The 26649-nt window shown below is 41.6% G+C and overlaps 1 protein-coding gene across 1 annotated transcript in view; it reads right to left on the reverse strand.

Moving 5' to 3' along the window:
* Positions 1 to 623: 623 nt before the first annotated feature.
* The window catches only part of MAMLD1 (mastermind like domain containing 1), a 103706-nt gene continuing 77680 nt past the window's right edge, over positions 624 to 26649 (reverse strand). The window contains exons 3-5 of the mRNA XM_053472468.1: positions 5307 to 5444; positions 3218 to 3299; positions 624 to 2715 (exon numbers count right to left, since the gene is read on the reverse strand). Coding sequence (XP_053328443.1) covers positions 1691 to 2715; positions 3218 to 3299; positions 5307 to 5444 — 1245 coding nt within the window. The 3' untranslated portion in view covers positions 624 to 1690. The remainder of the gene's footprint in view (positions 2716 to 3217; positions 3300 to 5306; positions 5445 to 26649) is intronic.

The following is a 26649-nucleotide window of genomic DNA, read 5'->3' on the forward strand; positions in this document are numbered from 1 at the left end:
AACTACATGTTTTTATGAGCTCTACTGCATTAAATAAACTCGGTAACGTTTTAGACAATTCCAGTGTTGTGAGTGAACCCGAATTATGTGAAAGTAAACATAGCATGCAAAACATTTAATGTCCCGTTGTACACGATATAGCTCTGAAGACTCTCTAAACTTGTGCTAGTAAGTTTGTTATAAAACATATAGGCTTAATGTTATGTAAGCAAGAGGGTTTTAGTTTAGATATGCTTCGGAAACTAAGCTGAACACGGCTACCACATAAGGAATTTCCTTAGGAAGGACTAAAGCAGACTCGGGTTAACCTTGTACTCTTTCACCCTGCTTTGGAGTGGCGCACCTACCTTGGTTGCTGTCCTAGGCCTGACCCAGAACAATCTAGTGTCGGCATATGATGCCATATCCAGGAACACAGAGTCTTTTGCCGCATTCTATGAAGGCTCTGCATTCTCAACACAGTCCTCCAACATCCAACAATCATACCCGGGAACTCTCCAGGTTTCACCTATAGCGAATAGTTTCTACCTTTTGCTTCAAAGTTCAATTTCCCAACTCATAAAAGATATACTGTATGTACAGATATAGCACATATACATTAAATACATAACACACACCCTATGTGGGAAGAATACACAGTTTTCCCCCTGGTTCTTTATTATGGTATGAAGAAAACATCATCGATTCTGTGCTTGATGCGGACATTATATTACAAATGCATTACAGAAATATGGTGTGACTATTAAAATAGGATTACACAAAAAGTATGAACATTTGAGCTTTACAGTACAGTGGATTTTTGTTGTATATAAACAGACTCTTAAATATACATAGGACACTATCAGGGAGGACAAAGAAATCATAGACAAAAATTGACAACTTAGCATATATAGGCTTTCCCATTTAAAACGGGGTTTTTTTTTCTCAGTAAAACATAACTGTGGAAAGGCCTTTAAAACAAGTCACCTGTATATTACAAATATATACAGAGGATTGCAAACCAACAATATTATTGTCACATAATTTTACACGTGTACAAATGGGTTACCTTTATTTGGTTGATTTTACATAAGATTTGCACTGAACGAGCTTATTATGGTTATAATATATATATGTGTAGTTGCACAGAGTATGCTTGATGTTGGTTTGATCAACTAGTTGAAGAAGATCAATATAAATGGGGAAGTATTATTGTATGATATTGGGATAAAAAACCTATACACTTAAATTTTATAAGGGCCGGCGACTTTTCTTTTTTTTTTTTTCCATACTTCTGGTACTTCATTATTTTTTGTTACTAGGTTTGGGCAAAACGATTTTTTATTCAGTAAGCTTGACACCTCTACATTTTCTGTTATGTCAAAAAACATAACGTGTTTTTTTTTTTTTCAGATCTGTAATACACAGTATTACCGAAACTAACGATACATTTTGCATATTTAAACAAGGTATTATAAATCAAAGTTCTATAATGTAACAAAACATTATGCTATTTGTATGTCCACTCACTCATGGAAGTATTAATACCTCCGTTTCTTGTTGGAAAACATAATTTAGAAAATATTTAACTATGTACAAGTTTTTTAGAAAAAAAAAATAATTGACAAAATGAACCTTCCTGGTAACATCAGTGTTGAAAGAATTATATATTTCAAGTTGCTTGATTGACTGATGGATATGTTGGCTTAGGTTACACAGGCCCAGGATTTTGATTGTGTTGCCCCAAAATATCATCCAGTATTGTCAAATTGTTTAGCCAGTCTTCATCGGTACTGCTGGTACTGCCTCCTTTCATTAGGCAATCTATAAAGTCTGCTTCGTTGCAGTTTGCAGATAAGACGGCATTATTTTGCGCCTGAACAAAGTCATACTGGTGCAGTTCTACTGCAGAACTCATCCGTTCAAATGCGTCCGCGGTTTGGACCGGTGGTCCTCCATAAGAAGGTGGACCAAGCTGACCAGTATTGAGTTGGTTAAATGGAGGCACGCCTTGGGGCATTGATTTCATAGAATTAATAGCTGCTAACTGTCCCCTCGACAGATTATTCCCTAAAGTTGGGTTGTTGATAGGTCCTACTCCTTGATTTGTCTGTGTTAGTCCTAGTTTTTGCATTTGCCTAATCTGAACCCCAGGAGCTATTTGATTTGGAGGCACCACTCCGTGGTGGGTAAATTGCTGGCTTGACATATTTGGTCGGATATTTTGTTTGGTGTACAGGGCGTTGTTAGCAAACTGCTGCATGCCGCCATCCATTTGGTTCTGACTTGGTATTCTTGAGACTCCAGTTTGCGTCCACATCTGGGAAGGCGAGTTGGCGTAGACATTCGGAATTCTGGATATGCTGGACTGCCGTAAGGGCTGCTGGGCTGCAGAGTGATTTGTCAACGAACTGGATGTGTATCCGGGCAATGTCATACCAGGTCGCACCACGGATTGGCTGTGAACCGTTTGGCACGCAGAGTTCATACTCAGTGCATTCTGATTTTGTCTAAGTGGCATACTAAAATCAGAAGATCCTGGAAACATCCCTTGCTGCTTTCCAGCATTGGGTGGGATCATTACCATTGCTCCACTATTCTGATTGATTGTTGTTGGCGTCATGCCAGAGCCCATGCTCGTCTGGATAAGTGCTTGTGATGATGTCATCATACGGTGATTCTGAGGAGGCGTTGGCATCGGCTGGACGCAGTCTGCACGTAGATTCTGAGGGATTGCTGTGAAGCAAATGATAACAATAGTAAAACTGCATTGGTAACCAAGGGCAGGCTGTAAAACCAAACTTTTGGCGTAAGTATACTATTGAATAAACTAAGTCCTGCTACGTAAGTGGTACAGATGGTACCCTTAATGGAAATTGCTAATATATTGGGATAATGTATTCATTAAATATTGATTTGTTCACACTAAGCACTCGGGCACAGACCAGGCAATGTTTTTCTTCTGTCCTACAAAAGCTTGCCTGATTCCAAAATTGTTATTATTATTATTTTTTATTTATGTAGCGCTAACAATTTACGCAGCGCCTAATACAATACATATATTCAAGGGGTATGACAAGACAAGAATTGACAGACTAAGACAAACCGATACATTAGGTGGAGAGAGCCCTGCTCGCAAGCTTACAATCTAGAGGAATACTTTGGTCCCCAATCATTTTCATTGCAGATGGTAACTGATAAATATATAACGCCAATAATAAATAACCTTGTCTCTAACCTTGAAATTGATTCATTTGTTGGGCGACAAGTGCACTCCGCTGTTCAGGTGTCACGCCCATCATATTAGGTCTATGCTTTACCTGAAAGAAAGAGAGAAGGCCATTAATCTAAGCCATTACCCAACATATACAGAATGGTACTGATCCAAAATTGCGTGCGACTCTTGAGCAGACTGAAACAGTAAGTACTGTTTGGTGTAATTTAACAGGCTGTTTTAGGTTCGTCTTGCCTACAATTCTGTGTTTATGTCATTTTTATCGCTGGAATACATTTCTTTGTGAGCACTGCTTTACAGCTCCAGTGTCCCCAGCTGCCTTCCATACAGCGTTATTGAAAGTCACTTTACTGCTGTTGAAAACAATAACAAGCCATTACAGAACTATAATAACATAATCCTGGTGAGAACGCATTCTTTGGCGTTGTTATCATGACTGTCCGAAACAGGCTGAGGTATAGCTCTTGGAGACAAAATGGCTCCCTGTATGCCAAGATCATATTGCAATAGGATATTTAAAGAGAATAAATATGCTACTACCATACATTTAAATATACACAACATAGCCCATATAACAGTAATAATAACGGAACTTGGCTGCAGAATCCACCCATGTTTTCCAATCTGTGCAGATTCTGTCTTTAAATAAACCCATATATCAGCAGGATATTCCTCCCCATTAACTCGTTTCTGCCCTGCTGTCACATTGCTGATTGTTGTTGATCGGAAAAAGGCTAGATCTGCCACAAACTGCCACCAATCTCAATTTCAATATGGCTAATGTGCAAACTAAGTCTCTAAAACACAATGATTGACATACAAAACGCACAGTGAGATGTATGGTTTTTATGTTAAAGCTATAATTTTTTTATGTACTCTCAGATATAATCTGTAAAATCTCATGATTCAGATACCGGTCACAATATCATATCTGGAATAAAAAGATCTTGCTGTTAGATTTGCCTAGCTATTATCAGTTTTTTTCAACAATGCTCATTGCGAGTCAAGAAAATAAGCTAAAATAAAAACACCTGGGCCCCAGATCAATAGAAGGATAATTTACAAACGGGTAGTAGATAAGTAGTACAGATTCCCAGCAGAAGTGGTAGAAGCTAATACAGCAGATGGGGGGGGGTTTAAACATGCATGGGATCGGCATATGGCTATCTTGAATTTAGCATAGAAGGGTTAAATCAGTAAGTTTAGATGTGACACAATTCATGATGATCCGAGACACTATAAAAACAGGCAGTTCAAATGCTTATCCCGAGAAGGTCACTGCAGCCTTGTGTGATCAGCAGTACTGAATCACTGTCCTACAAGATGAGATTAAAGCCATTGTGTTTTTGGAATGGGTTATATGCGTTACATTAAATGCGTCTTTCCTTTTTGGAACAACAATCTTTCGTATGTTAAGCAAATAAACCTGTCACTATGTTCTTTCCTGTAAAGGGTTAATCACATAAAACGACACAGGAACCTTTAAGAAGCATTCTTACTTTCTATGGCAACAACCTATCAGTGCCTGCTCTTATGTCACAAGACAAGTGTTCTCACGGACAAAAATATGAATGAAGCAAACACACGATTACAGAATTATTTCTGGGAAAGATGTGGACAGCACAGTACTGGGAATAACGAGTCTAATGGTGCATTTATCTGGAGACTGACGTCTACGGTCAAAGAGATTTATCTTTAAGGCAGCGCTTGACAAATCCCGGCACCAGACTGCCATGGCGACCAGAAATCCCCCCCAGCTCCAGGGAGGTCCGCCTTGGCTATAGGCGGACACTGAGGTTACTGCCGTGGACGATCGGACAGATGGGTCTAATGGGGGGGAATGTCTCCTATATTTTGTTGCTGGCTTCTAGATCCAAACCAAATTTGCTAACCCATTCTTAATTATCATATGATTATCATAAGTTGAACCTCCTGAAGACAAGTAAATGGTCAGATGGATGAAATTGGGTATTTAGGTAACCTCCTTCCGATGCTTTACAAATATCAGAGAACATGGCCAAGTGGCACAAGAAAATCACAAAGTAAGTTTTATTTAGGATTTTATTTTTTTTTAAACAAGAATTTGACAAACCTGTAGCAGCTGCCTCCTCATTATTTGTTCCTTTAAGATCGCGTTCCTTATGTAGCCATTAGGTGTAGGGGCCGTAGACCCTGGGCCCGAGTTTGGTATGGAGCCTGGTTCCTGCAGTCTGGGAACAATTGCAGAATCCTGCAGAAAAAGAAAAAAAATATATATATATTAATTCTGATTAAATCAGAAACCTCACTATTTTTCCATTTCAGATTTTATTTAATATGCGTTCCATCTACATGTGGCTTACTGCAGAAAACCAAAAGTTGTACCACTAATAATACAAAAAAAAAAGAATAATCTTTTTATATTTCATTATCATGACTTGGAGAGTTGCAAAGCATTAAACAAATGTAACATTATCTAAAGTACATTCATTTAGGATATGCTATTTTTATTATTTAAAAATTAGTATACTATGGAAAGCACAACGTAAACTGACACTGTAACCCAGGTATTTCACGTTAAAAAGTGTCATATTACACATTTTGAACCGAAGACGAACAAAAAAAAAAAATGTCCTGCTGCTGGTATAAAATTCTGTTAGGAAATATGAATTGAGCGATTACTGGCCTTATGCACCTCATTTGAACTCAAGCAAACTTCCTTTGTTACAAAACGAATGTTATCATATAAATGAATTTTAAGAAATTGGCTTGACTTCTCGCTTGTAATTTATAATCTCTCTGTAATCAATGTCTAATCTGCTTGAGAAAAAAAAAGAACAAAAGGAACAGGAAGTCTCATGAGCTCCGGAAAACAGTTTGGCCCTTTCTAGGGTTAAAGAGCTTGAGAGACAAAGTTCTTTTTAAGAATTAAGTGGGTTTTTTTTCTTCATCTGAGCGACCAAGAATTAAATAAGACATTGGTTGACCTGCTAGTGGCACCATCCAAGAACCATTTCTACTGACCCCAGTCACCCCAAATAATGCCATTATTAACGTTTACATTGTTCATTCACTCCAACGTTGGGTAAAAATGCACTGTAGTTGGTTCATTATCAGTGCAGACAGATGTGGTCATTAATTATACAAGACCTTGCTCGATAGTTTAAATAGCTAATTATATATCCTGGGGAAGATAGCCGTAACTTCCCTCTTGGAAGAATTAAACCCATCGATAACGTGGCTAATAAGGAAAATGGATATGGTTGTATTGGTCCGAGAGAAGATGGAGTCTTTAATCAAAGGTGACACATTTCATTGGACCAGCATAGAAAAATATATACACAGATGTGCTTTCACATAGGAATCGGGGATTATAATCTTAAAAAGAGACCTGGCTCAACAAAAGGAATCAAATTTGACTTAAGACTTAATTTTAGACCAAATTGGCTTTATCCAAAAAAACAGTCGGACAGTTCTTCAAGTGTTCGAGATTTTGTAGGCTATACTGATTAATGTATTATTTTTCAATGTAATACATCCACTTTAACTACATGCTATTCACGACAGAGACACTCTTTCATTAGCTCCAGTTGTTCCCCAGCTTTCTTCAGCCAGGTACCACCAATCAAGGTTTTTATTGACAAAGTACCTTTTAAAACTCAATGTTCATGTTTCAAATCCCAGTGAGAACCTCTCTGGCTTATAGCTATAGAGCATAGAATGACAGAGCCACATGAAACAAATTAATTACCGCCCTGAGCTCAAACCGCATTAATAACAACTATAATAAATATTTCCTATTTACTAATAAGGCTAATGTATTAAAGGCAAAAAAGGTTTGAGGTTAACTCAAACTTAATATAATAAATAAGACACAATCAAGTGTTTTTTTCCCCCTAGTAAACCACTTTATTAAGGAAAAAAATATATACACACACACACAAAACATACATACACAAAAAAATGATATAGTTACAGAAAATAATACATTTTTATTGTCTATAATATGAGCTCATTTACTCTTTAACAAAGGGGTTTACTCACTAAGGGGAGAGTTGTGCTGTCAACTCTCCAATAACTGCCTGTTCAGTGAATAAACCCCAAAGGGTAGTACACAAACCGCCGATCTGCCCATAGCATTTCTACTTCACTAAGAATATGATCTCCCAAATGTCGGGATACAAATCCCTCTCGCCCCACTCATTTCCCTCTATTGTAGAAGCTTGCTGGGTATCGCGGTGCAATGTAACCACACAGAAACAGAATCATGTGTGTATGAACAACAGAAAATGTGTTTCTAAATTACATAAAAAAGTCAGTATCTGTGATCAATAATTGATAAAACTCTCTAACCACACCCAATATCACCAAATTGGCCACTTCTATGATACAATAAAGGCATTATTGGTGCTTCACATTACACTTAAATTTGTCTGTTCACTTACCACTTTGTTCAATAACTACACAGATATTACTAAAAAAAAGTATTCTCCAATCATAAGGTTTTTTGATTAGACAAAAAACGTAAAGTAAAAAAACTTTATGTCTTCTCTACTCTCTGGGAGGAAAACTAAAGGTAAACCTAAAAAACATATCTCCTCCCCAGGTACTGATGTTCTCCAGCAGTCCGTGGGAAGCAATTGTCCTTCCAAGGTGGCCTTAAAAGATCTCCTTGAGCTGGAGTTCGATGTTATACGCAGCTATAGATTGTAGCAATGCCGTTTCAAATCTCTCTAGTTCAGGCAACATACTTTTACAAAATGATTATTTCACATAGGAGTGACTTGTATTTTAAATACAGCTTCCCTTTAACAAAGTCCCAAAGCCTATAGCCAGCTGGTGCTCTGCCTCCATGTCAGATAGTATTTATTATTCCACCGTCACGGTTAGGCTTTGAATAATATGGATTGCCTCTGGGGGAATATTTGAAAGAGGAAGGATCCAGTTTGAATACTCTACAGATGAAAGGGGCTGCACTGCTTCCATCACCAAAACTCTTCCTGCCTCTCTGTTCCACCCAAGCTCTCCATGTTGCGTGCGGACGGTCGATTCTTATTGAAAAAAACAAACAGAACGCAACGAGAATCATCTTGATGTCTTGCTCATGGCTATTTCATTAACAAGTGGGGACAATGAAGCCCCTTTCTAGTATCCATGTAACCCCCCTTGTCATTTTGCTGAGAACGGCAGTGTATAGTCCATTCTTTATCTCTGCAATGTTTGGCCGATTATCCTTAGACTTCAAAAAGCCCCAAGGGTCTGTCCGACAATATGTCACATATATATTTCTGATCTCTGTGCCATCATTTTGTAACTTCTAGTGATGTGAACTGCGGGCGTTAAAGGGGAATGGTAATGATTGTTTTGGTAGGCATATAGTGAATCGCTTTGATGCGTACAAAAAGAAAGAGCGAGTGTGATAACAATCTGAGTGGCCGAGACAAAGGATGCAGAACATGTGTAAAAGGACCTGTAAAAAAGTCTGTCACCACTAGTGGGAAGTGCTGTGTTTCTTTACAACTTGAACAAGACATGCAACACTTCATGGCTAAAATATGGTCTTTGTTCTCAGATTACAAGAGGTTCATGAACCCGCAGCTCTCCTTTAAATTTCTTAACAAATAAAGCTACATGTCACTGTAGAGGGGGGGGGAATTCAGCAAATCTCGAGCTGGGTTTGATGACAATTATATATAACATGTGTAGATGAATATTAACAGAAGCTCCAACCTCGACCACGTGCATCTTGGGTGGTCTAGAAAATCAAGAATGCATACATGTCACATTAGTTCTATGTGATGGCATTAAAAGGGAAGGGCATTACAAAAGTTACTTGTGCTGAATGTAAAAAAAAAATAGAAGCCCTGCCATGTAGCATTCATGACATTTCCATCCTTATTTTGTAAGAATTTATGGATATATAGGGTTACTTTTCATGTTATTAGACATCTTAGAAACTACCCCAGTCCTGCCTTGCTCCCTAATGTAAGACAACGTTTTGTTATGCGTTGCCCACAGGTCACTAGTGGAAACTCTGGTCTTCGTAGCAGGTGCTGTCAGTAAGCAGATTCACCAACACGCAACTTGGCCAAAGATTTTCTGCAGGATGATGAATCCAAAGGGATCTAATCTCAGGTTGTCTTCTAAGCCACTCTTCTTAACTCGAAGAAGAAATGTTTAAAGTTCTCTTCCTATGTAGATTTACAAGTCGCACACAAATCACAAGCTGTCTACGTTACTTCAAAAGATACTCCAGCCCCTCTTTTTTAATGCACCCTGGAGTGTGTTTTGCATGGAGTGATTTGCATTTTAGCGTGTGCATATTGTTCTTCTTGTTTCTATTAGTTTGAAAATAACACTTTTTTAATATTTCCTCCTGTTTACTTCTGATGCAACTGTTATGCCGCACGGGGATTCTTTTTATATTTTCTTCTAAACTTCTAAATGACAGCGCGATAAACACTTAAAGGGGCTAAATCTGATGTACGTACTCAGGGAAAATAAATAAATCTAAGAGAACATTTTGGTTCTTTTTATCAATCGTTCCTTCTTTTCCTTGATATTCAGCAAAGTGGAAATGGTATCAAGCTCAGGTTTCTGCGCTTATCTCGGAGGCTGTCAGTTACGAGGCGCTTTTCTTGTTTGAAGGCTGTAAGTGATCCATGAGTAGATGCTATTGTAAAGAAGTTCTTTTAGGTTTGCCTTTATTCTGTCCTTGTGGCACAAGCACATCCAAGCGCACACAACAAAGCAAAATTGCTTTGATGGGAGCTATAAGGAGCTCTTCACCGCTGATGGAGAGTAAAGGAACACATTACAAAGATTTCCAATCTCTACTATATTTGCTTCAAAACGGAAGCAAGAATTTGCCAAGATTGTAACTATAGCGCTCATTGAAATAAGCATACCCGCACGTGCATTGTAATATTATTATGGAAATGATTTGTAACCCGTGTTTGGGATTCTATCATGATGCACAACTGCATATACCCAGAAATCATTCTGCAAAATTTGGCTGGGGATGCACTGCTTTACATATTCATGGATAGTCACCCTGAGACGTACAAACCGCAACGATGAGTAGTAGCTGCACTTTATACCAAAAAATTACTCTAATCTACATATGCACTATTATGCTAGCTATTAGCTAGCTCAGCGTATAGATTTATCCAATCTTTATCCACAGAGTCGATCGTTGATTCAGTTTGACAGATCGCACTCTGTTCATATGAATACATTCTTAATCATGTACTGTTTTAAGATGGGGAGTGGGCAACGCTTACAGTGAATAAATGGTGATTAAACTGGATGAACAGGATTTGAATCCTAGTAAGATAGTGATACGAGAGAACGATAAAACAAAACTGTCACAAAGGTCAAATAAAGGGACTATTAACACAACAAAATACACAGTCATTATCTTCTGGAGTATATTATAAGCTTCTACGAAGAAAGATCTTTAGATTTAACAATGGCTTAAAACACAAGTACCTGTAGAGTGATCATTCAACCAACCTTCAACAGTCAACGGGTTAAATTTAGCATTGCGTGAAATAAAGGCTTTATGGTTATATAGAAGACAAGGCTATCTTCTCGTCTAAACATTCCAAAGCTGCCTCTGTGACCTTGGTGGATTTAGTATCTCTTCTGCGAGAGAATATTGCTTCATACCCACGCTGATTTAGTGTTTGTCGTCTGTATAATAGTTTATTCCTTTATTACACTTCGGTAACAATGAACGGTGTAACTAATATGAAGGTCCATGTGTAGAATGGGAATTGAATGTGACAACGGCTCTCTAGCTGTTTCTTGACCAGGAAAAATTGGGTCTCACAAAATAGACCAGCGGTGTCAATACAATTTCTCTATATAGCTAAAAGCGGTATTGGGGAATTCTCTAGCTCCGCCATCCAGCAGAAGTTGAGCAAAGCTGCCGCAGAGCATTGGGGGAAACAAAATGATAGATTATTAGATAGATTAGTATTATTCTGGGTATTATATATGAGAACATTAGATTAGATCCCTTAAATGCTCGTAGTGTTTCGGTAACATAAAAGGGCCTTGAATAGTTAACTCCATATTATATATGGCCATGTTTATGTATTTCACATATACACTCTGACACGCACCGTATAAGTGTATTTTCTGTGGGTTAACCTCTGGCCTTAAAAATATACCGTATTTGCTCGATTATAAGACGAGGTTTTTTTCAGAGCAAATGCTCTGAAAAATACCCCTCGTCTTATAATCGGGGTCGTCTTCTAATCAGACCTCAAATAGAGGTCTGATTAGGAGACCTGGATCCTCCTGTCGTCGCCCCCCCCCACACACACACTTACCGGTGCTTCCGGAGGTGAAGTTGGCAGCGGGGGTTTGTATGCGTCCGTCGCAAATACCTTCCCCGACTGTCAGAGATCATTGTTCCAGAGTTCCTGATCTCTGACAGCCGGGGAAGGTATTTGCGACGGACGCATACAAACCCCCGCTGCCAACTCCACCTCCTTCCGGCTGCCGCGGAATGAGACGTCAACCCGCTGCCCCGGCAATACACCAGGAAATTGGAAGCACCGGTAAGTAAGTAAGTGTGTGTGTGTGTGTGTGTGTGTGTGTGTGTGTGTGTGTGTGTGTGTGTGTGTAGGGCATTTCTGGAATGCCTTACACCCCTATATGCCACTCTGGCACTTAGGGGGTTAAAAGGCATATTATGGGGCAGAGTGGCATATAGGGAGGTATAAGGCATTTCAGGAGGCAGAGTGGCGTTAAGGGGGCATTTAATAGTGCACTCTGCCTCCTGAAATGCCTTATACCTCCCTATATGCCACTCTGCCCCATAATATGCCTTTTAACCCCCTAAATGCCAGAGTGGCATATAGGGGTATAAGGCATTTCTGGAGGCAGAGTGCTCTATACAATGCCTTTTAACTCCCTTAATGCCACTCTGCCTCCTGGAATGCCTTATACCTCCCTATATGCCACTCTGCCCCATAATATGCATTTTAACCCCCTAAATGCCAGAATGGGATATAGGGGTATAAGGCATTTCTGGAGGCAGAGTGGCACATAGGGGGTCAAAAGGCATACCATGGGGCACAGTGGCATATAGAGGGTGTGGTAAAGTGTATGGGAGAGTGGTTGATGGGATATATATCTCACCTGGTTACCTCAGCCAGGCATGGTAGCAAACCTAGGTGCTCTCAGGTGAGGCTTCCTAAGCTCGTTACTGGGGAGGAAGCCTTAAAAGAGAGGGCTGTTAGGTTTGCAGAGAGAGGAGAAACTGAATGAAGGAGCAGCTACAGCCAGCGCTGCAGCTCACCAGGTATGAAGCTTTACCCCATACAAAACTGGTTACTTTGCTTTGCGTCAGACCTTAGGCTGCTAGAGAGGTATCCTGCTGTTTAGTTAGAGCCGGACAGGCTTATAGTTTGTTTTGTTTACAAGGTGCTCTGTGACTACAACATCTAAATAAACGCGCTTTTACGTTGGAAACCTGTGTGAAACTGTCATTGCCGCCCCATGCGTGAGCTGTCCCCTACAATTGGTGGAGAACGCGGGCACAGTGGTGCTAGGAGCAACGGCAGGACAAAACACAGCATCTGAATTTTGTGGACATTTAAAGGGCCGGAAGCATATGTCCTGAGTGAAGGCTGCAGCACTGTAAGGCCCATCCGGCACAATGGAGGAAGTGATAAAGCAGCTGATACAGGCTAACCTGAGACATGAGCAGGCCTTGGAACAGCAACGGAAGTTTCATGCAGAGGCTTTTCACGCCCAGCAACATGCGCAACAGCAGACTATGGCCCAACAACAGGAAACGAATCGCCTGTTAATGGAGCAGATTGCTGCGCTCAGAGAGACTGTTGTGGCTCAGTCCCAACAAGTGGAGGCAAGCCCCCTTGAGACTGTTAACGTGAGGAGGGCCGTTCAGCGGGGCTTACAAAAGATGACACCTGACGACGACGTTGAGGCCTACCTCACCGTGTTTGAGAGAGTGGCGGAGAGAGAGAGACTGCCAGTTGCAGAGTGGGCAGAAGTGATTGCACCCTTCCTGACTGGTGAACCGCAAAAGGCCTACTATGACCTCGGGGAGCAGGATGTCCGGGACTTTACAAAACTAAAAATGGAGATCCTTGCTCGCCTGGGTGTTACGCCCGCTGTTCGGGCCAAGAGAGTCCACTGTTGGAAATACACCATGGACAAGCCTGCCAGGTCCCAGATGTATGATCTGATTCATCTTGTACGCAAGTGGCTGGAACCAGAATCCACTACACCAGCCCAGATTGTGGAAAAGGTGGTAGTGGACCACTACCTCCGCGCCCTCCCGGCGGAGCTACAACGGTGGGTTGGGCATGGAGACCCCAGAACTGCTGAGCAGCTGGTCAACATGGTGGAAAGGTTCATAGCAACCGAGGACTTCCTCCGTGAGGTCCCTGCGGCACCAACACCTTCCAAGACTGTCAGACCCGCGACATCTTTGGGTAAGAGAGTTCCAGCTGGAGGTGTATGGAAAAATGTGAGAGAGAGCAGGGCTCTAGAGTTTGGGCAAGGGCAAAAGACTGATCCTGAACCCCTGGGACCCCACAATCCTAGAAAGGGCTCCCTACTAAGGAGGCCAGGGACCCCCCAGTGCTGGAGGTGCCATGAGTGGGGACACATAGCCGCCTATTGCCCTCTTAACTCAGAGCCCATGGTGTGTGACGCTAGTCGGCGTCAGTCCCTATTTGCAGAACCTGTTTGTGCAGCCATTCCAGAGTCAGAGACTGAGCCACATTTTTGTATGGTGACAATAAATGACTGCTCCGTGAAGGCACTTTTGGACTCGGGTAGCCTGGTGACTTTGGTTCGGGCCGGCCTTGTGGCTATGGACTACGTGCCGAACAAGCACATAAGAGTGCTATGCATCCACGGGGATATTGTCGCTTACCCTGTGGCCCCCATTAAGTTGGTGACCCCATCTGGAACTGTGACCTACGAAGTCGGAGTTGTAAAAAGACTTATGCATCCGGTTATATTAGGCCGCGATTTCCCATTGTTCTGGGAGTTGTGGAAAAGGGGGAACGTTTCTGCAGCGGGGGAACAAACTCCGGCAGAGTCTGTACCCTTCCCTGTAAATAATGGGTCATGTGAGACGGCCATTGGAAACAATGATACCAGTAAGGGGCATGATGAAAAGGATGTAGGCCCACCTGAAATGTATAGTGAAGATTCTTTCCCCTTGCAGGTGTTAGCTGGGGAGGAAGAAGAAGAAACTTCCCTACCCGGCCAACAGGTCTTAGATTTAGAAATGTCTCGGGGTAACTTCGGGACCGAGCAAGTGAGAGACCCCACTCTGGGAACTGCACGGGCAAATGTCACCGTAGTAAATGGGGTACCACAGGAACCCGAAGCTGACCAGAAATTTCCACATTTTGCCATGAATGGGGATCTAGTGTACCGGGTCACCAAAGTTAACACGGAAATTGTGGAACAGCTTCTGGTGCCGAAACCATACCGACACCTGGTGTTGGACATAGCTCATAACCATGTGTTTGGGGGGCACTTGGGGACTAATAAAACGCAAGAGAGGGTCCTCCAAAGGTTTTATTGGCCTGGGGTGTATGAAGAAGTAAAAAGGTATTGTGAGTCATGCCCCACATGCCAGAAAAGTGCCCCAACACCACACTTCCGTAGCCCCTTGGTGCCACTTCCCATCATCGAAGTACCATTTGAGAGAGTTGCCATGGATTTGGTAGGGCCCATTGTCAAATCTGCTAGGGGACACCAATACATTTTGGTTGTATTGGATTATGCTACCCGGTACCCAGAGGCGGTACCCTTAAGAAACATGGCCTCCAAAAATATTGCTAGGGAGTTGTTTTACATGTTCTCTCGCACGGGGATCCCTAAAGAAATTCTTACTGACCAGGGTACGCCCTTTATGTCACGGGTCATGAAAGACCTGTGTAAGTTGTTTAAAATCACTCACCTCCGTACCTCAGTGTACCACCCTCAAACAGACGGGTTAGTTGAGAGGTTTAACAAAACCCTCAAGCATATGCTAAAAAAGGTGGTAGAAAGGGATGGCCGGGATTGGGACTGTCTATTACCCTACCTCATGTTCTCTATCCGGGAGGTGCCCCAAGCGTCTACAGGGTTTTCCCCCTTTGAGTTAGTCTATGGCCGACATCCAAGGGGTTTGTTAGATATTGCCAAAGAAACTTGGGAGACCGAGGCCACCCCATATAAAAGTGTTATTGAACATGTGGCTCAGATGCAGGACCGAATAGCGACAGTGATGCCTATAGTTAAAACGCATCTACAAAGAGCACAGGAGGCCCAGAGCAGAATTTATAACAGATCTGCCAGGTTGAGGGCCTTTAATCCTGGGGACAGGGTCCTGGTTTTAGTGCCCACCGTTGAAAGTAAGTTTTTAGCCAAGTGGCAGGGTCCCTATGAGGTTGTAGAGAAGATGAGTGAGGTGAACTACAAGGTCCATCAACCAGGCAGGAGAAAACCCTTCCAGGTTTACCACGTAAACCTGATCAAGCCGTGGAAAGATTGGGAGTCTTTGGGGGCAACCCAGGCAGGGGTCAAAGAAGTGGGGCAACCCGTTCCCCCAGTAACAATAGGAGAGGCACTGTCAGTGCCCCAGAAGCAGGAGGTGAGGGAGTTCCTGCAGGAAAACAGACGCAAGTTTTCGGACCTACCTGGGCGTACCCACCTCATAAAACACCATATTAAAACTGAGCCTCACAGTAAAGTGAACCTGAAGCCATACAGGATACCAGAAGCACGTAGGGAGGCGGTATCCTCTGAGGTCAGGCGCATGCTTGAATTAGGTGTGATTGAGGAATCCACTAGTGAATGGTCAAGCCCCATTGTGCTAATCCCAAAGCCCAATGGGACGTGGAGGTTCTGTAATGACTTCAGGAGATTAAATGAGGTCTCAAAGTTTGATGCGTACCCCATGCCCCGAGTGGATGAACTGGTTGAGAGGCTTGGGAAGGCAAGGTACATCACAACACTTGACCTTACAAAGGGCTATTGGCAGATACCGTTGACTGAGGAGGCTAAAGAGAAGACTGCCTTTTCCACTCCAGAGGGCCTGTTCCAGTATGTTGTAATGCCATTTGGGTTACATGGGGCCCCTGCTACCTTCCAGAGGCTGATGGATCTGATTTTGAGACCTCATCGTGATTATGCCGCTGCTTACCTGGACGATGTGGTAATTTTTTCGTCTGACTGGAAAAGTCACCTCTGTAAGGTACAGGGCGTGTTAGACTCCATTAGTGATGCAGGCCTAACCATAAACCCTGAAAAATGTGCAGTGGGTCTGGAGGAAGCAAGATACCTGGGTTATATCATTGGTAGGGGGCTGGTTAAACCCCAGATCAATAAGATTGAGGCGATACAGAACTGGCCTAGGCCAGTAACAAAGAAACAAGTGAGGGCTTTCCTTGGCATAACCGGGTACTACCGTCGGTTCGTGCCCAACTTTGCCTCAATGGCAACACCATTGACAGACTTAACGAAGGGTGATAAGTCAGTGATGGTAAAGTGGAACCCCGAGGCAGAGAAGGCTTTTCAGAGTCTGAAGTCTGCCCTATGTGACCAGCCAGTGCTCGTTTCCCCAGATTTTAGGAAACCATTTCTGGTTCAGACAGACGCGTCTGCTACAGGTTTGGGAGCAGTTTTGTCGCAAGTGGTTAATGGGGAAGAACACCCAGTGCTGTACCTGAGTAGGAAACTGACCCCAGCAGAGGCAAATTATGCCATAGTGGAAAGGGAGTGTCTCGCCATCAAGTGGGCGTTGGAGTCCCTGAGATATTACCTGCTGGGCCGGGAATTCGTGTTGGTGACTGACCATGCTCCTTTGGCATGGATGAAACAGAATAAGGAGAGAAATGCAAGAGTGACCAGATGGTTTCTCTCCTTGCAAAATTTTAGATTTACAGTGGAGCATAGACCAGGGAAGTTGCATGGGAATGCGGATGCGTTGTCCAGGGTGTACTGTATGGTTGCTGACGCTGTCCAGACCTCTGGTCTGGAGTCGACGGGGGGGATATGTGGTAAAGTGTATGGGAGAGTGGTTGATGGGATATATATCTCACCTGGTTACCTCAGCCAGGCATGGTAGCAAACCTAGGTGCTCTCAGGTGAGGCTTCCTAAGCTCGTTACTGGGGAGGAAGCCTTAAAAGAGAGGGCTGTTAGGTTTGCAGAGAGAGGAGAAACTGAATGAAGGAGCAGCTACAGCCAGCGCTGCAGCTCACCAGGTATGAAGCTTTACCCCATACAAAACTGGTTACTTTGCTTTGCGTCAGACCTTAGGCTGCTAGAGAGGTATCCTGCTGTTTAGTTAGAGCCGGACAGGCTTATAGTTTGTTTTGTTTACAAGGTGCTCTGTGACTACAACATCTAAATAAACGCGCTTTTACGTTGGAAACCTGTGTGAAACTGTCATTGCCGCCCCATGCGTGAGCTGTCCCCTACAAGGGTTAAAAGGCATATCATGGGCCACAGTGCCATATTGGTGTGGCAAGCCTGGGGGCAGATGTGCGTAACTGGGGGACAGGTTGGAAAATACAATAGAAAATATAAAAGAAATAAAAACAAAAAAAAATATTTTTCTCAATCATAGCTTTTATTAAAAAAAATAGTTTACATGAATTAACATTTACTGGTAAAACTTTTTTCCTTTAGGGTCGTCTTATATTCAGGCTTTTTCTTTTTTTCCTAAGTTAATATTCAGATTTTGGGGGGTCGTCTTATAATCAGGGTCGTCTTATAATCGAGCAAATACGGTATATGTATTATTTTTATTATCATTATTATTTTAAATACCTGGACAGTCCAGATGTTGGGACAGGAGAAGTCCCAAAATTAATAAGAATATACCTACACTTAATAGCTTTATTTGAAGAAACCCTATTTGAGTGCAGTGGATTTTTTACTCCCACCTACTTTTAACTATACTCCAACAATCTTAGCCGATACCTACATATTAATAATAGAGAGGTCCGTTTGACACAATAGCTTCATGGCCTATACCTTTATTGTGTATGGTGCAACATTTCTATATTAAAATATATTATAGCCCATATAATTACCGGCCATACAATTCCTTTGCAAACCCCTGGAAATCCAATAGCATGTACACTCAGTGGTATATTTACCTTTGGGGCCACCATAGGCATGACCTAGTTTCCTTTGTGGTCAAATCTTTGGTACACTATAAGGAGGTGTGCGCTTTTACAAAATGGGGTGCCTAGATATGACATCAGCGCAGCACATTTAATGAAGTCTATGGAGGCTGTAAATAGGTTGGTGGGGGGATCAAAGATCTTCCTTGTAACCGGCCCATTGTTCAGGGGGACACTGGGGGCTGGTTTTGTACCAGGGGTACAGCCTCTCCCCTGGACCTGCTGGCCTAGGCCGGGATACGTCGCTGTGCAAATGCCCCAACATGAGCCTCTGAAAAACATTTTGTATAACGAAAAAGTGTTTCTGGTAGAAAGTTTGAAAAAAGGTTTTATATCTATCGCAATAAATGGATTGTTGATTGGACCGTTCTAGTGGTTGCTATGGTGATAGGACCACTTTTTAAACTCTGTATCAGAATGACTTGTTCTGTATAACCCCCATAGAGATCTATCTCAGGAGGCTTTCTGAGTTATTTCCCCGGCTACTTAATGTATTTACAAACTGTATCGGACCCATTTTTTCCTTGTGTCATTTCATTATTGCAGAGTTGAGATTACTTGCCATCTGCAGACTCATTTCATCAGCTTCTTTTTTTTTTCATCCTTGGAGCAAGGTCATTTGGGACAAGCACATAAAATGAAGCGTTTCACAACTGACAGTTCTTTATGTGTTCCTGTAAATCTGCTCCCACATTTCAAATAATTTCACCCCTTCAGTTCCCCTCACACTCCGTATCCAGGCAAAAAATACATTCACGAGAAGTGTTGTATTTGTCGAGACGCTCACAGGGCAATTAATGGTGTTTATTTGTAGACAACTGAAGCATTTCATGTTTTAGCGCTGGAATCTTTGGAAGTTTCACGTGATTGGTTGGTTATTAGTTACGGGTCACAGAATAGGACCCTCATCCCCATTAACATATGCTCCAAACTCCTCTGTATTCCATCAAGTAGAAAAGAAAAATGCAGTCAGTGCACAAAAATTAGCAGCTGCAAATTCTGCCCCCACAGAGTTCCTATAAAGTACGCATGTTCATATGTAACAATACTAAGAGGTGGGTGGTCTGATTAGAGACACTCTCCGAGGCCGTCGGACGCTTTTCCCAACTACAAACAGGCCTCCAAAACACAGCCTTATGGTAGCTTATTGAAGTTAGTCCTTTTACGTCACATTCAGGGACACATGACCTCTCAAATTAGAGCGTTAACTTGAGATTTCAGCCATCGTATACACTCTAACTCGTATGACATCTGAGCGTCACCTTTAAATAAATGAGTAGCATGCAAATATATAAAGGGATTCACTAGAATGCCCCCTATGTATTTGCTTTTTCCCTGCCTCCAGACCAGGCTTCCCGCTCCACAAGCAGATACATACAGGTAACACAAGTAAGCGTTACTTAAGATTACTACCGTGCGTTTCGCACTAGGTGATCATTCAAAAGCTTCGCCATAAGTACATAGTGCGAAACGCGTTAAGCGTGTCTGGCTCGTTTAATAAAAATCCCATTATCATTACAGCAAAGTTTACAGAGCTAATTTGACGGGAGTAATCTTGAGTGTCGCTTACCTGTGTTGCCTGTATAAAATTATGCTAACCCCATCAATTCTTTCATAGGCATTTTTCACATACAAAAATACACAATCTGACATTTATTTATGAGTTTTACTCAAGTTACTAATGGGAATATTCATTATCACGTTAAGTGTAGGGCCCAATGTGTAGGGCAAAAATCACACATACGTGGTCATCAGGGTGGTTCTCGTTGGAAAGTCGTTTAAACTGCCTATTAGTAACTAACAAACAGGGTCTGCTTCTGCATGAATATTGGCCACAACTGGCAATGAGTTTCTAGAAGCACATTGTATGGTACGTAAGTTATTATAAACAGCCTTACACTGAGCGATGCCCTCACTTCCATTAACCATCTGTATGAAGCCGAGGAAAAAGCAGCACCTCGAATGGCTCTCTGCTGAAAATATTTCTTGGCTTATGAGAACCTGACCTTCACTGAATTACAGAATTACTGGGGCTTCAACATTCCCCAAGAGCAAGAGGAGACAAATACACTCAGAACATGCATAGACATCCAGTCTGATCAGATCAAAAGTGATTTAACCCATCTAGAATTCCCGTTTCTACATTCTGCAAAATATCAACCTTCACTTGGACCTTGGCTATGCCCTGTGCAGAATAGCTTTTAGGCTTCTCCAGTACATGGTAAACTTAATGATTCCATACATCCACCACTCTGTTAAGTGTTTCCTTCATGTTATACATACTAAGATCCTTTACTCTTTCTCATAAACCATACACTTTTTAGTAGCCATTATTTAAACTTTCTCCAGAGTACCAATATCCTTCTGGAGAAGGGGTCTCCTAAACGGCACACAAAACACTAAGTGAATTCTGACCAGAGATCTGTTAAAGTGGCATAATCGGCTGCCTACTGCTACTAATGCCTTTCCCTATACAATGGAACATCCTGCTTACATTTCCTGTATACAAATACATGTCTTAACAAGGTTAAAATCATCATTGAAAGTACATTGTAAAAGTACATTGTCGTTTATTGACTTTGTCACTTGAGCTTTGCAGACAACAAATCATTAAATCCATTGCAGTCTTCTGCAGATTGTAAGGCACACAGAGCTCTGCAGGCAAACAACTGGCAAATCTCAAGAGGTGAGAAACAGACAAAAGAACAGAATGAAAAGATATGAGGGCCATCAGCCTATAAGAGAAGGCCTACGTTACGCCTTGAAATTAAATGTCTTTTAGGATCCTTTAGCAGTAACTTTCCCTGTACTGTCAACGTCTGAAACATGCCCTTTGATCTATATAATACAGTATAAAACAGAGGACAATTAAAGTATGTGTGTGTATATATATATTTATATATATATACACACACACACACACAAACAAAGCTTTATAAAACTTACTGGAATACTTCAATACCAAATTGACTTCCTGCCCTCCCCCCTCAAAATTCAAAGCAGGGGAGGGAAACACAGTAGGCTGTGTTAACTAGACATAGAAAAGAAAACACCTGGTAGTCAGTAGAGTGCAACAAAAAAGCTTTTATTTATTTCTGTACACCCCTTCTGTGTGAGTGGTTTGGTCTGCTCTCTTCCTCTCCCTCTAGCTGGTGTACTCCCCTTCACTCCGGCAGCTGCTCCTTCACAGGCACATAGTCTCTGGGCAGAGACAGTTTGCATGCTGCAGACACAAGGTAGTTTATTTCAAACATGTATTGCATCTAGGGTTAATTAACACTCCAGCTGTTGACGCTACATTTCCCATAAATCTCAGCCTCTAGCTACCTTCTTTTTTTTGTAATACCTCGGAATGTTTGCTGTGTATAACAGAGCTACACTACACAACATTTTTTTTTACTTTTCTTGACTGCAACTCCCTTGATGTTAAGCCAACAGGATTGCTAGTTATTGGAATAGTAGCTGATGCTTTAGATTGGGCTTGGAGGTACACTAAGTCTACAGTACAAACACTTATGTGGACTTCACCTACTATTCAGCCAGCCATAATGCTCGCTGAGCTTCATGGGAATTGTAGTTATAGACTGGGGTTGTGGTGGCGTACACTACACACCAACTTTTTTGTTGTTCCCATGATATACACTCAGCCATTACTGACTGATTACTATAGGAATTATAGACTGGGGTAGTTGTGGCTAATCTTTACCACCCCAGCTATTGTAAACTAAAGTTCTCATGTTGTGCAGGAACATGCTGGTCTGTTAGTTACTATGGTCTTATATTTTTTTTCTATTGATGGAGAGGGCATTGGTCCGTCGCTGCTCCTAAAGGTAAGCACTTAGTTTGTTTTACCATTTTGAAGAATGCATCCTACAGTGCTCACAACATACTTTAATATGCATTGTTCGCTCGTGAGGCTGCATGGTTAATGACATTTGCACACATAGTATTTGCTAAGTAGAGAGGTCAATATGAAATCCCTGGTGGCAAGTGGGTGAGTAGGGGAGAGGGCAGATCTAAATCCCACTGCCACCCCATGCAGAATATGCCAACCAGCTGTGAGCTTGTAAGGCAAGTCTGGGGTATTGTATTAAACAGGCACTTGTTGGCACCTAAATGGGCATTGGGGGTACTTGGCTATATATTTTCCCGCATCTATACTTGTTTTATGTTGAAAGACCATTACATGAAAATGGTTACACGTTTTGTAGCCCGATAAACACGCATAGGTCACAAGAGGATGCCATAAAGGCGTAGCTCCCTGCTTTAGGGTTAACAGTGAAATGCATTTTAGTGCTTGGTGAATTGAGATCAGACACATTTGTTCTAAAATCAGAAAAAGCTCAGAAAAACAATAAGGGCTGCACAAATGCCATGCAGAGCCTCCAAACCTGGCATCCTGTCTGAACTCTTTTCCTCCTCTGTAAAACACCAAATCCAATTAATCTTACAGTTTAAAAGGTAGCTGAACTGTGCATTTAAATAGGTTCTCTCTAGGGAAAGGAGAATGAGTAAGCTCGATAGCTGGAGAGGAGAAAAATAAATTAGGTCATCAAGCAAGACTAGATTTTGTCAGATGTAAAAAGGTTGAAGAATCATGACACACACAAACAAACGCAGACAAGTAGGAAGGTACCCTCACAAATGATACGTTTCCTAGACTAGTGTTTCTATCTATACAATGGTTAATTGCAGGGTATGTTCTGGGAAGAAGGGAGACATGAAGGCCGTCCCTGCTTCCTACTCACTCATACCATGATGTCTTGATTCAATTGCCATTAAACCAAAGGCACTGGAGGCACATGGACTTCTCATCCGTGGGAATAAGAAATCAAGAACTTGCTTTTGAATTGTAAAACACAACATTGCAATATTTTAGTGAAGGGAATATATGAAAATGATTCCATAAGTTAAATTCCAAAATACAGAACTTCTTCTATAGATCCTTAAAGGGGATGACTGGGGGTAAGTATCTCATGTGCGGGGAGCTGGGTTTGGCCAAACACCTATCCTACACTGGAAAAATAGCTGGGGGCAGGAGATGGGCCAAATGCTTTTGAGGGGATTCTCATTTTTAGAACTTGGATAACACAAACCCACTAGCAGAATCACTATAACGCATATCACACGACACGTCAGGTAATGCTGCCGTGGATTATAATGGCGATAAATCGAATGTAACAGCTGCTATTGTCTGAACAATGTGAAAGGTAATGTGCTTGTAAAACAGAGCAATTGAGTCAAGAGAGCAACAGGCGAAATGTAGCATTTCCCAAGTGCTCATGTGATTAGGTAACCGCTTGTTGTGCTGGAAGGTCTGATATACTTGGCATCTGTGTCACGGAATGTTGACGATTTGCCAAAAGTTAAATGGGAAGGTACCGTCCCTCCCCCTGCTTTATCTGCAACGCCACCAGTCTGGCAACCGAAAAATCATGTTATTAGCATTACCCTGTTGGATGCAATTAGTCGTCCTTTTTTTCCATGTTTAAAGGTTTATATGTGCAGATCAGCGACCCAGATGGTAGGCCACATACACATACAAAATCATCCAATCGACCTTTACATTTGTAAAGTCAGTTTGCCAGACTTTCCCTCTCTTAAAATTTGAGACAGAGGCACTGACAGGGGTCGTCCTGGGAAAGAAATAAGACAAAATACAAGAAATAGCAGTGAAAACTTAGAACATATGGAGCTTTCGTGTACTTATTTGTGTTGTGTATAGAGCAATACTAAAATAAAGTTCTGTTGATGCTAGTATGGGCTTAAGCCTCAGGACTTTTGTGAGCCCACAACACCTCTGATGAAAGATCACAGGGATTTCCATTTTTATGTTACAAGTTCACATATTTTAACTTTGCAGGACCACCCACTCACCTTATACAAAGAGCCACTTTCATAATGTCGCAAGGTGGCCATGTGGGGGCTGCGATAGCTCAGGCCACCATTGATTTTGCACCTCTCTGGACCAGTCAGAGAAGATCAGTGGATCCCCTCTGGCTCATAATCCCCTCTGCCCACAAAATCAGGACAGAGGGGCAACTAACCACAATAGTGGTCCAAAATTGTTACTGTCCTGTGAGAACTGGGACACTTGGGTAGTATGTATCTAATCTAAACATGCACTTAGTTACTTCCTCTCTCTTTTTTTCAGTCAGGAGGGAAGTCCTTTACTCGGTTTATATCCATAGGTTTCAACGGGTCATAAGGTCACATAAAATGCCACATAAGCCAAGCCACTGACCGATGTTGGCTGCATGCTGATGTCGGATGATAATATACACATTTCCATACATACATAATTCCGTTGTGCCAAATGATATATTAAAAATCTAGTATGCGCTAAATCTTACAGAACAATATATTCTAATAAAAAGTAAAACTGCATTTAAAGCTAACAGAAAACCATCAAATTTCATTTCAATGCTTTTTTTTGGTGCTTGTTTTTCTTTTCAGCGGTTTGGATTAAAACGTACAACCTAAAAGCATGTCCTGCATTTACTAATGTGTGAGAATGTTCGAGTGTCTCATCCACAGGGTGGACCTAGAAACTATGTCAGGAATCCAATCACTGTATGTCTGGAAATGTTGGAAGAGCGTTCCTCTGCCAGTAAACCACTGCCTCAGTAAAGGGAAGCCATGAGCAAGGGGAGTTAACCCCTTCACGCCCACCAAACCATCCGTTATTTATTTTCAAAGCCATACAGAATCCTGTCTTTGCCAATATTTATGTCTAAGACGCTATTAAGAGGAGCAACTGTGGACTACATGTCCCATCATCCCCCGAGAGAAGCTGTCCAAACTAGGACATGGGAAAACCCTTTTAGTTTCTACTATGAAACTTGTTATATGAATGAAGCAATTTATAAGCACACACTTTAGAGACTAATTAGGAAAATCTTAAAAAACCTCTAGAAAAAATATTTGCGAATGTCATATGGGCACCACAATTGTCTTACCCGTTAAGAATGCTAAATATGTTTTATTCTTAAATGCAAATGCAACAAATATTTTTATATTTCAGCAAAAATTATCCTGGTTGCCATTGTTGTCAGTCATGTGATATGTTTGGTGACTTTCCCTGCTCAAACACCACACCGAGCTGATTCTTTATGGCAATGCTAATGAAGTCCGTTCCTCCATAGACTGGCTGGGTGATTAAGACTGAGCCATTCTATTGTTTACTACAGCCAGTATGATTTGGAGTTAGGGTGTGTGTCTAGTAGATTTGGCTGATGTAACAGAGCCACATATGCTACTATCTGAAAATATTCTATTATGTAAACAACTAGAATTGTTAAAAGAAAATGTCACAATATTTTTGAAAATGTACTTTAAATCTGTTACTACTAATAAAAAAAATGGTGGGTTCCCCTTTAAAGATTACTAAAGCCTGTGTAAACCCCCCCTTGTGCATTTAAAAAATAATAATCGCACAACGACAGAATATATTCCAACAGCTGTATGGTAGCATGCAGTCATATTTTTTTGCCTACGTATTAAAAACTCCAAAGTCCATCTCTCTATAAAGAAATCCCATCGGTGTTTCCTTATACCTTCAACAAATGAAAATGGTTCATGTGGGACCCAGGCAGGTAGGTCTTTTTAGAATGGACTAAATTAGTTGTTGAGATGTTCCAGATGTCTTGGAGTTTAATCTGTATTTCAGCCTTTATATCTTGCAGACATGGGAAATAAAATTATGGCACAAAGCGCATTACAGGATACACAGATATCCACGTTGGTAAATGCACGCTGCTGCCCCTCCTTGCCTTTAACCTGTTCAGCTCCGGCTAAATGACGGACCTTCCAGCCGCAGCATTATCCTGATTATCTGCTCGGCAGGAGGACACTTTAAACTCACATTAGACCTCTTAGCGTTACTTAATGCATTCTTCCTTGTGAGGCCTTAAGCTTATGTTTCTTTTAAATGTCCAGCTATCTTACAAAGCAAATAGCAAATATTGGAAGAAAGACATTAAAAGGTCAAAAACCATCCCTGCTCCTGGGAAACTGGTATAAAATATTCATGAACACAGAAGGCCTGCATTGCTGACGCTGCATCATTGCGGCTGGAGTGCCGTGAAGTTGCGATGCGCTTTGTTTTGACCTTTTGATTGACAGATTGGCCTGCAATGCATTGCGCTGCACGGAGTTCCAAATAATGAAAGATAAAGTATAGCCATTTTTTTCAGACTGTGGGTCTGATGTGTCATTGAAGTTTTTTCTCGTGGTCCTCTCATCACCAGAAGATGATTAACCTGTATTTAAGAACATTG

This window comes from Spea bombifrons, chromosome 8 (assembly GCF_027358695.1).
Source record: "Spea bombifrons isolate aSpeBom1 chromosome 8, aSpeBom1.2.pri, whole genome shotgun sequence".
NCBI classification, from domain to species: Eukaryota; Metazoa; Chordata; class Amphibia; order Anura; family Pelobatidae; genus Spea; species Spea bombifrons.